This window comes from Mauremys reevesii, linkage group 2 (assembly GCF_016161935.1).
Source record: "Mauremys reevesii isolate NIE-2019 linkage group 2, ASM1616193v1, whole genome shotgun sequence".
Taxonomy (NCBI): domain Eukaryota; kingdom Metazoa; phylum Chordata; order Testudines; family Geoemydidae; genus Mauremys; species Mauremys reevesii.
In genome coordinates, this window is record NC_052624.1 from 66,545,070 (window position 1) to 66,558,263 (window position 13,194).

At 39.9% G+C, this 13,194-nt stretch overlaps 1 protein-coding gene across 6 annotated transcripts in view; it reads left to right on the forward strand.

The window, feature by feature from the left end:
- PLCL2 (phospholipase C like 2) overlaps positions 1-13,194 on the forward strand; it is a 247,619-nt gene that overhangs the window by 211,754 nt on the left and 22,671 nt on the right. For 5 of the 6 annotated variants that reach the window (XM_039522883.1, XM_039522885.1, XM_039522884.1 and 2 more), the window contains one exon: positions 1,156-1,231. In XM_039522883.1, the coding sequence (XP_039378817.1) occupies positions 1,156-1,231 (76 nt within the window). Of the gene's footprint in view, positions 1-640; positions 812-1,155; positions 1,232-13,194 lie in introns of those variants that run through there. The other variant, XR_005593716.1, reaches the window with a different exon arrangement.

Consider the following 13,194-nt stretch of genomic DNA (forward strand, 5'->3'; position numbering starts at 1 on the left):
TCCTCTTTTTCTCCAGTTTGGTTCATCCCTTGCTCAAAGCAACATGCAAAAGGAGTTCTCCGCTTCTCTCAAACTGAAAACACTTAAAAAAAAAAAAAGTGGGTGAGGGAACCCCTCCTCAACTGTGCTTGTTGAAGTAACTCTTTGCCGGGTGGGTTATCTTAAAAGGGATTTTTGCTGTAGAGCTTATGCAGATGCCTGTTCAGCACAGGGAACATGGTCTCTCAGAGAAAAGAAAATTTAAGGAAAAATGTATAATTTGATCCACTAACACAATTGCTGTCTGCTGGATCAGAGAGCAGAGACAGCAGTGAACAAACTTTGCAGCAAACCTGCTGCCTAGCATTCCTTATACACTTCACCAGGCACTATTGACTGGAAGTGCAGGCATCTATGGATGCATCCCTGATTCTAGAGTGCCAAATTTGTTAAAGTATTTAGGTGCCTAACTCCCACTGATATCTTTACAAATCTGTCCCTGACTGCTTAGAGCAGGGCTTCCATAAGAAATTCTATCTAGAAAGAGCTGGTGAAGAAGTCAGTGGTTCCCTTTCTCTCTACTCCTTCACCTTCCAACTCCCTCTTCTAGTTTGGCCTTGAGTCTCTTGTTCTTCCTCTATAGGATGTTTTCTCTCTACAGATCAAGCTACAAAAAGGCAATTATAAGGAACCAATCTGGAAAAGCAGAGGGAGAGTACACAGAGAACAGAAAATATTGGATGGTGATTGGTTGTCATCCTGAATGTCAGGGTGAGGAGGAGGAAACAGCATCCACGTTGTCTTGACCAAACCATAGAATGTGAATTAGCTGGTAAATAGGAATATTTTTTCCCCTTTCGTTTGACAAACAGTGGGCTAATGGTAAGCCACAGTGTGTTTTATAAACCTCTTCACAAATCCCAAACCACCAACACCACATTCCTCCTTCCTTCATGCTAAGTTTGGAGCTTCCATCTGTCTGGTACCAACAAGGAAAACAAAGTTATGCAAAAACTAATAATAGGTGTTTAAATAAAGTTTGTGGCTTCAAAACTAAATAGTCCAGAGTTTAAGCACATATCTTTCAAAGATACAACTGTACCAATCATGATTAATATTTTAAGACACTTTTATAAATATATGTTTGAACAGTTTAATCTGATATTTTCTCTGCAGATGATTCAGACTATCAAGACTCTGATTGAAACCGCAAATAGTGTATATGAGAAGATAGTACAGTGTCAGAAGGCAGGTAAGTGCAGGCTCTCTTTTTGAAAAATTAAAATACAGTAAGGCATTTCTCCTATATTTTGATTTTTTACAAAACCTTAGATTGGGTTCATTTAGTCCATTAATGCACAAAACAAAATTATTCAAATTTATGCAGGCACAAAAGCAGCAAAAATGGACCTTCTTAATACTGATTTAATCATGGACAGTGGGGTCTTTGGCATTTCAACTGAATTTTGGAAATCATTCTTTTTAATCCTTTTAACTTTTATAATTGGACAGTAGCCTGCTGACATATTCTATTTTAATAAAGCAAAGATAAAGTGTAGAAAATACACATTGATATATTTATGAATGAGAGATACTGCGCTATTCCTACACACATTCAAGGCCATGCTTTTTAAGTGTATGCCCGAGGTGTTGCTCAGTATGCTGATATAGGGGAAGAGTATAATGTGCACACTGTGGGTCTAAACAGATGCTACCTTCTAGAATGTACTTGATGTATTTTAATGCCAAAGTGGTTAAAACATTGTGTTTTCTTAATTGTTCATTAGACTGTGGAAAATATAAAATACACATCATTAGACTTTTGTTATGTTGAGATTATGAAAGATGAAAGATTAGGGAGGCATATTTTTTACAATAACACCTGTATCAGTGATTCATTTCTCATCATTTTCAATTTGCAGTTTTACTCAAATATCATATGGTTCATTTGCGTTAGATGAAGCCCAGGAGCATCAAGTGAATTGCCGCAAAATGCCATAAATTAGTTTAGCTGGGATAAGAATCCAGGTTTTCTTGGCTCCTGGTCATTTGATCAGTTGGCATCCTGCTTCAGGAGGTCATCTAGTCAATCCCCTGCTCAAAGCAGGACCAACACCAACTAAATCAAGCCTTAAATTCCAATCCCAGATCTGACAATTATTTCCTCAGTGACCTTGGACAGCTTCCCCATCTGCAAACTGAGAATAAGAATACTTACCTTACAGAAATGCTAATGTTTTTAACAGCCATGCCATCTTGGAAGTCTGGGGTTAATACACATGGGTATACAAGTGTAAGCCATATCTATGGAAATTATGTTGTGCTGTTGCACTAATGTGATGAATCTGCATTGACAGAAGAGTTAGAAGTACTGAATAAAGAAAAACACTGTTGATGTTTGAATCATGTACTGTACTGTATTAGTGTGACAATTCATGTAAATATGGCAAATGGCTGGTCTGAAAAGTTGATAGTGTAAATAAGCCCTGTGTAAATAAACCCTGAGATTGTTTGATATGAAGACCTGCTGGAGAGAACTTAGGCCTGGTGTATGTGGTGAGTTAAAGCATGGCAAGCTAGAGTGGGAAGCTGCTGATGCCTTTCCCTACTGCCTCCCTTCTGCCGGAGCATTTCACGTGTAACTACATACCGCAGTGTGGACACAGGCTGCTTTTCGCTGCGGGTTGTAGCTACACATACACTCTGCGCTGCTGCCAGTGGAGTGGAGTGTTGATGTAACCAGAGAAAATAAAAAGTGGGTGATCCTGAAGAAAACCTTTTCAAAGTCAGTACTTTAAAGGTTTGTTAAAAAGGGAGGAAAAGAGACACATTAATGGGAAAGGTGAACCTTAAGGAGAATAATGCCCTGCATCAGCACTACCCTTTGGAGAGGTACAGTGCATAGCATAGGTATAAATAGCCGTGTAGACTGTAAGGCAATGCTTAGAGGTGAGTAGAGCAAGGATGTGCCTGAACCCTGGGGGTATGTACCATACACAGCTCTCTACTTACCCAAGCAATGCCTTTTTAGCAGTGTAGTGTCCCACTGCTTCCTCATTGCTGAAAAGAATCCTGTGGCACCTTATAGACTAACAGACGTTTTGCAGCATGAGCTTTCGTGGGTGAATATATACCTGCCCCTGGAAATTTCCACTACTTGCATCTGAAGAAGTGGGTATTCACCCACGAAAGCTCATGCTGCAAAACGTCTGTTAGTCTATAAGGTGCCACAGGATTCTTTGCTGCTTTTACAGAACCAGACTAACACGGCTACCCCTCTGATACTCATTGGTGAAGTCTTTCCTCGGCACAGTGAAAGGCTCCAGCAGTGGGACAAGTCTCCAGCAGCTCCCAGCTCGGCAGTGAGGAAAGGCTTGACAGCTGGGAGCTGCCAGAGTTTTCCCCCACCACAGTGAGAGACTCTCTGGCAGGGAAGCAATGGGGACAGTCTCTGGCAGCTGTCAAGTCTTTCCTCGCTGCCTCCCCACTGCCAAGCCGTTCACTGACATGTTGCTGCACACTGCAGTTGGATACAGCCTGCTTTTCACTGTGATGTGTAGCTACACATACCCACATACACTGCCGCCACTGGTGTGCGTCATAGACATAGTCAGAAAGATGTGGACAAATTGGAGAGAGTCCAAAGAGAAACAAAAATGATAAAATATTTAGAAAACCACACCTATGAGGAAAGATTTAAAAAAAACTGCACGTTTAGTCTTGAGAAAAGAAGTCTAAGGAGGAACCTGATAACAATTGCAGTTATGTTAAAGGCTGTTATAAAGAGGATGGTGATCGGTTGTTCTCAGTGTTCACTGATGGTAGGACAAGAAGTAATGGGCTTAATCTGAAGCAAGGGAGATTTAGATTAGATATTAAGTAAAACTTTCTAACTATACGGCTAGTGAAGGTCTGGAATAGGCATCCAAGGGAGACTGTGGAATCCCCATCTTTGGAGTTTTTAAGAACAAGTTGGACAAATATCTGTCAAGGATGGTCTTGGTTTACCACACAAGGGTCTGGACTTGATGACCTCTCTAAGTCTCTTCCAGCCCTACATTTCTATGATTCTATAAATATTGAAGTGAGACTTTGGTGTTATTTAAATAAGTATAGAATATCAGGGTTGGAAGGGACCTCAGGAGGTCATCTAGTCGAAACCCCCTGCTCAAAGCAGGACCAGTCCCCAACTAAATCATCCCAGCCAGGGCTTTGTCAAGCCTGACCTTAAAAACCTCTAAGGAAGGAGATTCCACCACCTCCCTAGGTAACCCATTCCAGTGCTTCACTACCCTCCTAGTGAAAAAGTTTTTCCTAATATCCAACTTAAACCTCCCCCACTTCAACTTGAGACCATTACTCCTTGTTCTATCATCTGCTACCACTGAGAACAGTCTAGAATAGGGGTCGGCAACCTTTCGGAAGTGGTGTGCCGAGTTTTCATTTATTCACTCTAATTTAAGGTTCCGCGTGCCAGTAATACATTTTAACGTTTTTAGAAGGTCTCTTTCTAGAAGTCTATAATATATAACTACACTATTGTTGTATGTAAAGTAAATAAGGTTTTTTAAATGTTTAAGAAACTTCATTTAAAATTAAATTAAAATGCAGAGCCCCCCGGACTGGTGGTCAGGACCTGGGCAGTGTGAGTGCCACTGAAAATCAGCTCGCGTGCCGCCTCTGGCACTCGTGCCATAGGTTGCCTAGAGCTGGTCTAGAACCATCCTCTCTGAACCCTCTTTCAGGTAGTTGAAAGCAGCTATCAAATCCCACCTCATTCTTTTCTCCTGCAGATTAAATAATCCCAGTTCCCTCAGCCTCTCCTCATAAATCATGTGCTCCAGCCCCCTAATCATTTTTGTTGCCCTCCGCTGGACTTTTTCCAATTTTTCCACATCCTTCTTGTAGTGTGAGGCCCAAAACTGGACACAGTACTCCAGATGGGGCCTCACCAAAAGTATCCTACAGTACAACACAATAGGCTTAATTCCTGATTGTGAAATAGGAAATAGGATCTGCTATCTTGGACAGCTTCACCCCTGCAGAGTCCCACTGACGTACATCTTAAGATAGATGAGCTGATCCAAGCCTTTACATAGTGGTGATGTCCAAAGACTTCATCTACAACTCTGTTAATTTCCTGGTTCCAGCAGATGCTTGTTGCATTAGGGTTTTGTCAGTTTTCTGGATTCTGGAACTGTCAGCTTTTTGGATTTTTGTTGAGAATGAATTTCTTCATGGGATAGCATATTAACTCTGAGTAAAAGCTTATACGCTTTTATAATTAGTGTCTTTGTAAGTAAAAGGAAATTGCACTATTATCATGTGTCGGAGAAGAACAAGAAGAGAGTTGCTAAAATAAGAATAAATCCTCATCCTCACAAGCTGTGAACATACAGTAAATTTTTATTGTCATTAACAAGCTCAGTAGGAAAATCTTTTAACTGGACTTGTTCTCTTAATTAAACCAATTCCAGGTTTAAATGAATAATAAGATTATTGTGTATCTGTTAAAATTCAAAACTAATTCTGAAGTAAGTCAATAATTTTGCTCATTTTGGTTAACAATGCATTGAATAAGCTAGAGTTTTGCTCTTGTTCTGATTTATCCCATAGTGGTGCTTTTGCACCTGTTTTAAACTTTATGAAAGCAAAAATTGAAAGGTATAAACTTTTTGGTAAGCTGGATGTTTTCCTTATTATTTTTAAGTTTCAACAAAATCCAAATGGCTCTGTTGGTTTTCTAAAAATCAACACATTGCTTTCAGCTGAACACAGTTGTGTTTCTCTGAATAAAATATCTGCATCCTTACAGGAATTTTATATGTGCTAAATAATGAAGACGTATAGTAGAGTAGAACCTCAGAGTTACAAACACCAGAGTTACGAACTGACCGGTCAACCACACTCCTCCTTTGGAATCGGAAGTACACAGTCAGGCAGCAGCAGAAACAGCCCCCCCAAAAAAGGCAAATACAGTACAGCACTGTGTTAAATGTAAACTACTAAAAAAAAAAAAAGGAAAGCAGCATTTTTCTTCTGCACAGTAAAGTTTCAAAACTGTATTAAGTCAATGTTCAGTTGTAAACTTTTGAAAGAACCACCATAATGTTTTGGTTCAGCGTTACGAACATTTCAAAGTTTCAAACAACCTCCATTCCTGAGGTGTTCGTAACCCTGAGGTTATACTGTAAGGCAATATTGCTTTGGTTCCCATTCCATATCCATTACCGTTTATCATTCTTTGAAAGTTTAAAATTCTTGACACAGATCTTCAGCTGCTTTAAATCAGCACAGGTCCATTGACTTTGGTGGGGCTATACTGACTTACAGCCACTGAGGATCTCACCCCTAATCAGTTTTTTCATTTCCAACACTATAATAATATGCTGCATTTATGTAGATCACTTATACATAAAAACTTTGAGATAAACTTTGTGGAAGAGAAAGGGTAACTAGAAAATTCTTTTTATTGAGATTTAGAATTAAATTAAATGATACAGGTTTTTACTAATTGAGAGAATACTTCTGATTTTGAGGTGTTTGTTTACTCCAGCTTCCCAAGTTTAGAAGATTCAAATTGATGTGTGTGTGTGTGTGTGCGCGCGCATATCTACAGTGAAGACAGAATGAGAAAACACCTGATGCTCAAAGGTGAAATTGATGATTGTCCATCAGGCTTGTTACAGAGGAATAGTGTAAATCTAGTTTCCACAGCAGTCACACCAGGCATAGCTCTCAAATCTGTAATTTAAATAAGTAGGTGCAGTTATAAAAGCCAGAAAGGGCCATGTAGCTGCTTTAGTTTTCTGCTACCCTCTTGCCCAGTCCATGGATCTTCCCCGGCACACTAGTATCAAAATGTGCCTCCTTGCCTATTTTAGCATAGATTGGTGGTGTGAGCCAACACCAGATTTACTGGGGGATTGCTCACAGTGAGATAGGGTAAGCAAGATTTTTATATACCACACAACACTACCTTTAAGGTGGAGTATGAAGTAAGGTGAATCATGGATGGTCTTATCCTCAGCCACAAAAGGGTTTACATTTATTTTCTGTCATTCAGATGTTGTTTCAACTTGCAGAGGTGAGAAAAGCTTTAAAAATTGGTTAATTCATCTTATTCATCTCCCTGATAGTGCAGAATTGATCCTTACAGTTTGTAGTTTCATAGGGTGAGATTCTGTGCTGCACAAGTAAGAGTTGTAGCACAGAGGTAAGATGGGCTAAAGTGACTTTAAGCCACTTTTGCACCCTCCCAATCCATGTTGTGGCTGGATAAGGGAGCAAGTGTGATTTAGACAGGCCACCCGAGGTTTGTCCAAATTACAGCAGCCTCCTGTACCCTCCTAGTACCCACAGTCTCCACAGTACCATGTGCTGTGGCTCTGCCCCAACATGCTTCTCCCAACTTCCGATATCCCTATTTCAGGATCTTCCAAAGACAGGCTGAAACAGCAGAATTTTCTCCCAGCCAGAACTCAGGCTTTTAGAGATTATTTACACAGCTCCAGCTCTGTTCATCTGGCATACAGACGCTGAAGCTCACCCATAGATTTTAATACCAAAATGGACCCATTTTGATTATTTAGTTTGATCTCCTACTTAATATAGGCCATAGAACCTCTCCAGTAATTCCTGCATCAAGCCCATAACTTCAGGTTGAGCTATAGCAAATATTTTAGAAAGATATTTAATCTTGATTTAAAAACTTAAAGTGATGCAGAATCCCCATGTTTCTAGGTAAATTGTTCCAATGGTTAATTACCCTCATTTTGAAAAACGTGTTGCTTATTTCTAGTGGTAATTTGTCTAGCTCAACTTCCTGCTGTTGGAACTTGTTATGGCCTTGTCTGCTAGATTAAAGAACCCTCTGTTATCAGAAATCTTCCTTCCTTGTAGGTACTTCCAGATAGTGATCATATCACCACCTAACCTGCTCTTGGATAAATGTAACAGTTTGAGCTTCATAAGTTTCTCACCATGAGGGAGGTTTTCCTGTGCTTGGATCATTCTTGTAGCTCTTTTCTGAACCCTTGCCAATTTCTCAAAACCCTTTTTGAAGTATGGACATCAGAGCTGGGCATAGTATTCCAATGATGGTGTCATTAATGCAGTATGCCAGATTAATTCCACTTCCTTGCACCCACTCTATATTCCTTTATTTGTACATCCAAGCATTGCATTAGCCTTAACATCACACTGGAAGCTCATGTTCAAATGGTTATTTGGCTGACCTCTAAGTCCTTTATAGAGTCAGTTTTCCAGGACACAGCCCCCAGTTGTGTATGACTTGTGGTCTTAGTTCCTAGATGTATGTTCATATATTTGGCTGTATTAAAATACATGTTGTTCAAATGATCCCAGCTTAGGATCACTCTGTATAACAGATGTGTCCATATCATTATTTACCACTTGACCAATTTTTGTGTCACCAGCATACTTTATCAACAATGGTTTTGTATTTTCTTCTGGATGATTGATAAAGATATTGAATAGCACTGGGCCAAAAACAAATACCTATGGTACCACAGTAGAGAAACCCCTAATGAATGATGATTCCCCATTTAATATTACTTTTTGAGATCTATCCATTTTAGTCTATTTAATTTGTGTTACACTGGTTTTATATAGAGAGCTTATTTTTTAATGCAAATGTTTTATGGTGCTAAATCCAGTGCTTTACAGAAATCTAACGATGTTATGGCAACAGTTACCTTTATCAACCAAACTGGTACTCTCATAAAAAAAATTATATCAAGTTTGTTTGACAAGACCTATTTTCCATAAAACTATATTGATTGGCATTAATTATGCTACTGCCTGTTACTTCATTATTGATTTCTCCCTGTATCAGCGTTTTCATTATTTTGCCCTAGATCAATGTCACCTATCCAGTCTTCAGTTACCCAGGGTGTCCCATTTAACTTTTAAATATATTGGCACACCATTAGCTCTCTTCCAGTCCTCTGGAACCTCTTTAGAGTCTAAAGATTTGTTAAATAGCAACATCAATGGTTTCGAGCAGTGGTTCCCAAACTTGTTCCTCTGCTTGTGCAGGGAAAGCCTCTGGCGGGCCGGGCTGGTTTGTTTACCTGCCGCGTCCGCAGGTTCGGCCGATTGCGGCTCCCAGTGGCTGTGGTTCGCTGCTCCAGGCCAATGGGAGCTGCTGGAAGCGGCGCCCCTGGGCCTGGAGCAGCGAACCGCGACCACTGGGAGCCGCAATTGGCCGAACCTGCGGACGCAGCAGGTAAACAAACCGGCCCGGCCCGCCAGAGGCTTTCCCTGCACAAGCGGCGGGAACAAGTTTGGGAATCACTGGTTTAGAGAGCTCCTTTGCAATTCTTTAAAAAAATTCTTGGCTGCAAGTTATCTGATTTTGCAGATTAAAAATATGTAATTTTAGTTACTGTTTAACATCCTCCTTAGCTACTGTTGGAATAGGAATATTTCATTGCCACTGTAAGATGTGACTACATCATCCAACCTCTTTCCAAATGCAAAGAAGAGAGATCTATTGAGCCACTTCTGCCTTCTCTGTATCATTAGTGAATAATATTTGTTATTAATAAAGTGTGGACATTGTAATAAAGTCTGGTGGTGTTTGATTTCTAGGCATCCATCTGTCTGCTGTGAGAAACAGGAAGCCCTGAGGCAATGAATTTTTTCCACCTTTATGACTTTAATCTTTATGCTGTACATTTCATTAGAGTGTAGTTTTATCTGAAATAGTTTGTGGGCCAGTTAACATTCATTTGCTTTTAAAATTTCATCCTATTATTTATGTAATTTGGACAATTTTTAAAAGTAATAATGATCAAACTAATTTTTTAATTTATAAAACTATAGGTGATTTGATAGCTTCCTATTTAATTCACATACCCGTGGAAAAAGCTTTTAAACTATGACAAATGAGTTTACAGTGATGGGAATGATGTAATCTGAAAAGCCTCTATCGACTCCTATAAATAGGGGGTGATTTTTCCAGTAGAATCCCTCCCAAGATATTTGCCACCTGAATAAAAATTTCACTTAGCCTTCTCTATCACTGGTGCTAGGCATTTTGCTGGACTTTGGCACTTAAAGAAAATCCAGTTTCAAATTCTTTTGTGACCATACAAAATCTGTTTTGAGGAAGAGTTTGCTGTGTTCATTCTAGAGATTTGAAGAGAGAGAAAAGATCATGAATCACTCACTGGAGCAGAAACTCTATCACTATATTAATCAATACTATTGATTCTGAAGTGGAAAAGAAAGCCATCATTCCAAACATAATTTGTTTGTTTATTTTATTCACTGTCAACTTTGAGTTTTGCTTTCCCTGGAAGTAAGGTTGAGAACTGTTAAGTTTTATTTCATGCAATTATTATTATTTTAATTCACTGCAAACAATGCTATACTGTTGCATTAAGCTTTAAAGCTGAAACTTTCAAATCCACTGAAAGGATTTTGATGCTCAGTTCTCATTATTTTTACTGGAAATTGGGCATCCAAATCCCTTAGACAGCTTTGAAAAAATCTCAGTCTAAATGTTTTGCAGTGTTAAATTTGTAATGTCTAAACTCAAATACTAGCCAACTTCTCTGAGTGATTGCACATGTGAAGCCCGCTCTTTGTGTGTGTGTGTCCTGCACATATTCACTGGAAATTTTTCCCTTAGTGATACCCATTGGGGCAGCACAAGCACCCTCGGTTGATGCTCATCACTGGTGTAAATTATTATCCTTGGTACAAATATCCCAAAATGGAACTGGTTATTCTGAGGATGGAACATTGGCACGTCACAGCTGACATACCTCATACACTGGACAGCACTAGAAATGTATTTTGTCTGCTGCTCTAGGTGCATTAAGCAACAGCAAAATGATAAATAATGTATGGTGTCTCATTTGCAAATTAATAACGATACAGGCTTCTACATCTGCCTGATAAGTTGTTTCTGTCTGATAAGAATTGTTAGCAGTTACTGTAATTATTACAGTTTAGGCTTCAGAAAGTGAACCTAAATTGTAAGCCATGAATTATTCTGACAACTGATGGCTCAAAATTCCTATCAGCCAGTTACATCATTCAATTTGCCTTGTATGTTTTGTATCAGAGGGGTAGCTGTGTTAGTCTGGTTCTGTAGACGCGGCAAAGAATCCTGTGGCACCTTATAGACTAACAGATGTTTTGCAGCATGAGCTTTCGTGGGTGAATACCCACTTCTTCGGATGCAAGTAGTGGAAATTTCCAGGGGCAGGTTTATATAGGCAAGCAAGAAGCAAGCTTGTATGTTTTATCATTTAAAAATACTGTTTTTGTTTGAGAATGTCATAGCAATGACATTCCAGTATGTGGATTGTCATATCAGTTCATGCTTAGTTTAGTTGGCAGCATCAACTTTCTGTCTCGTCCATCACAATACACTAGGTGTGAATTAATGTAAAACAGTTCATGCCCTGTCATGTTGTGTAGCTTACAACAGATACATCTGCTACAACACATGGGTGGAGGAATTAGATGGCAATCATTTTTTCGTGTGCGTGTGCATGCGAGAGAGAGAGAGATGGTGGGTAGTGGGGGGACTTGAAAATGCAGAGTATCCAATGTGCATGGGGAAAGCACAGAGTGATTTGCCGTGAAAGGCAAGAACTTGATACTCTAGAAATAATTAAGCGTTGATTATTAGAGAGCTTTAGATGTAAGGTGAAAATTTGTTGCAATTTAGAGCAGACGTATGCTGTGAGAATCACCGAGTAAGAACTGGCAGTGTTTTGTTCAGACTTTCAGCTCTTATGTTGATCCATGCTACTCTGTTATCCTTTCCTTTAACAACTATAGAGTATTAACATGACCTGAATTGTGAAGGTAGGGTAACTTGTAAAATGACACTGTTTCTCTTCCTAAACAAGTCCTTCTTGCTAAGGGCCAGATTTTCAAACACTGACTTCCATTTTTGCACCCACTAAAATGTGCTCTGCCCTCCACATTTCCCACTCAGAAGTATTTTTTGTTCACTATCTCAAGGAACAAAATATTTAGGAAGGTTTAAGCCTCGTGCATAAATTAGTAAACAGTGCATGTGAGTTTGCTTTAAGTCCTTTGTTTTTAATTTGTTTATCTGGTGCAAGAATTGCCTTATTTGTGTATTATAGCTTGTAAGTAAATGCTATATTTATTCAAATATAAGTGATTGATGCAGTCTTAAGGCAGAATCTCTATCCATCAGCTGCAGGGCAGTATCTAAAGTAACCCTATCTGCTTCAAAAGTTGAGAGGACAAGTGTGTATTTTTTTTTAATTAGTCTCTCAGAGTCCCCAGAAGGCCATAATGTAAGTCAGGAGGAGTAGATGACTATGTGCAGGTGATATTGGGATGTACGTTGAGGTGCTACTGTACAATGGAACCAAGTCTGGATGGAAGTTAAGAGATGGTATTTATAATAGGGGGTGAGCTCCTAGGGCTTGATTCACCTATGCTGGTGACAAACCCTTGTGTCCCTGGGGACGATTGTTCACAAAAGTGAGTTAATCCTGGAGGAAGACAGTTGTATTCACTGCTGTCTTTCCTGAAGGAACCTTCCAGGGGAAGGCAGATTTGATGTATTCTGTGATGGGGCAGAGGCTGCCTGCGAGGCTGAATCACTTTTTGGACTGTGTTGGCCAGGCCTTAATCCCTTAATGATTGGGTGGGGGCTTGGTTATCAGATACTTAAACTACTGCAGCTCTCACAGACTGACTTTCTGCTACTGAAGACCCATAGCCATGGTTCTTCAGGAAAAAAAATCCAGAAGAGAATCAGAAGTCATATTTTAAAACCTTCAGATTACTTATTCTTGGGGCCCTACCAAATTCATGGCCATGAAAAATGCATCGTGGACCATGAAACCTGGTCTCTCACCATGAAATCTGATCTTTTGTGTGCTTTTACCCTATACTATGCAGATTTCACAGGGGAGACCAGCCTTCTCAAATTGGGGGTCCTGACTCAAAAGAGAGTTGGGGGGGAGTCACAAGGTTATTTTAGGGGGACCACAGTATTGCCACCCTTACTTCTGCACTGCCTTCAGGGCTGGGTGGCCGGAGAGCAGCAGCTGGTGGAGGGGTGCCCAGCTTTGAAGGTGACGCCCCGCCAGCAGCAACGCAGAAGTAAGAGCAGCAATACCATACTATGCCTTCTTGCTTCTGCGCTGCTGCCTTCAGAGCTGGGCAGCTGGAGAGTGGCAGCTGCTG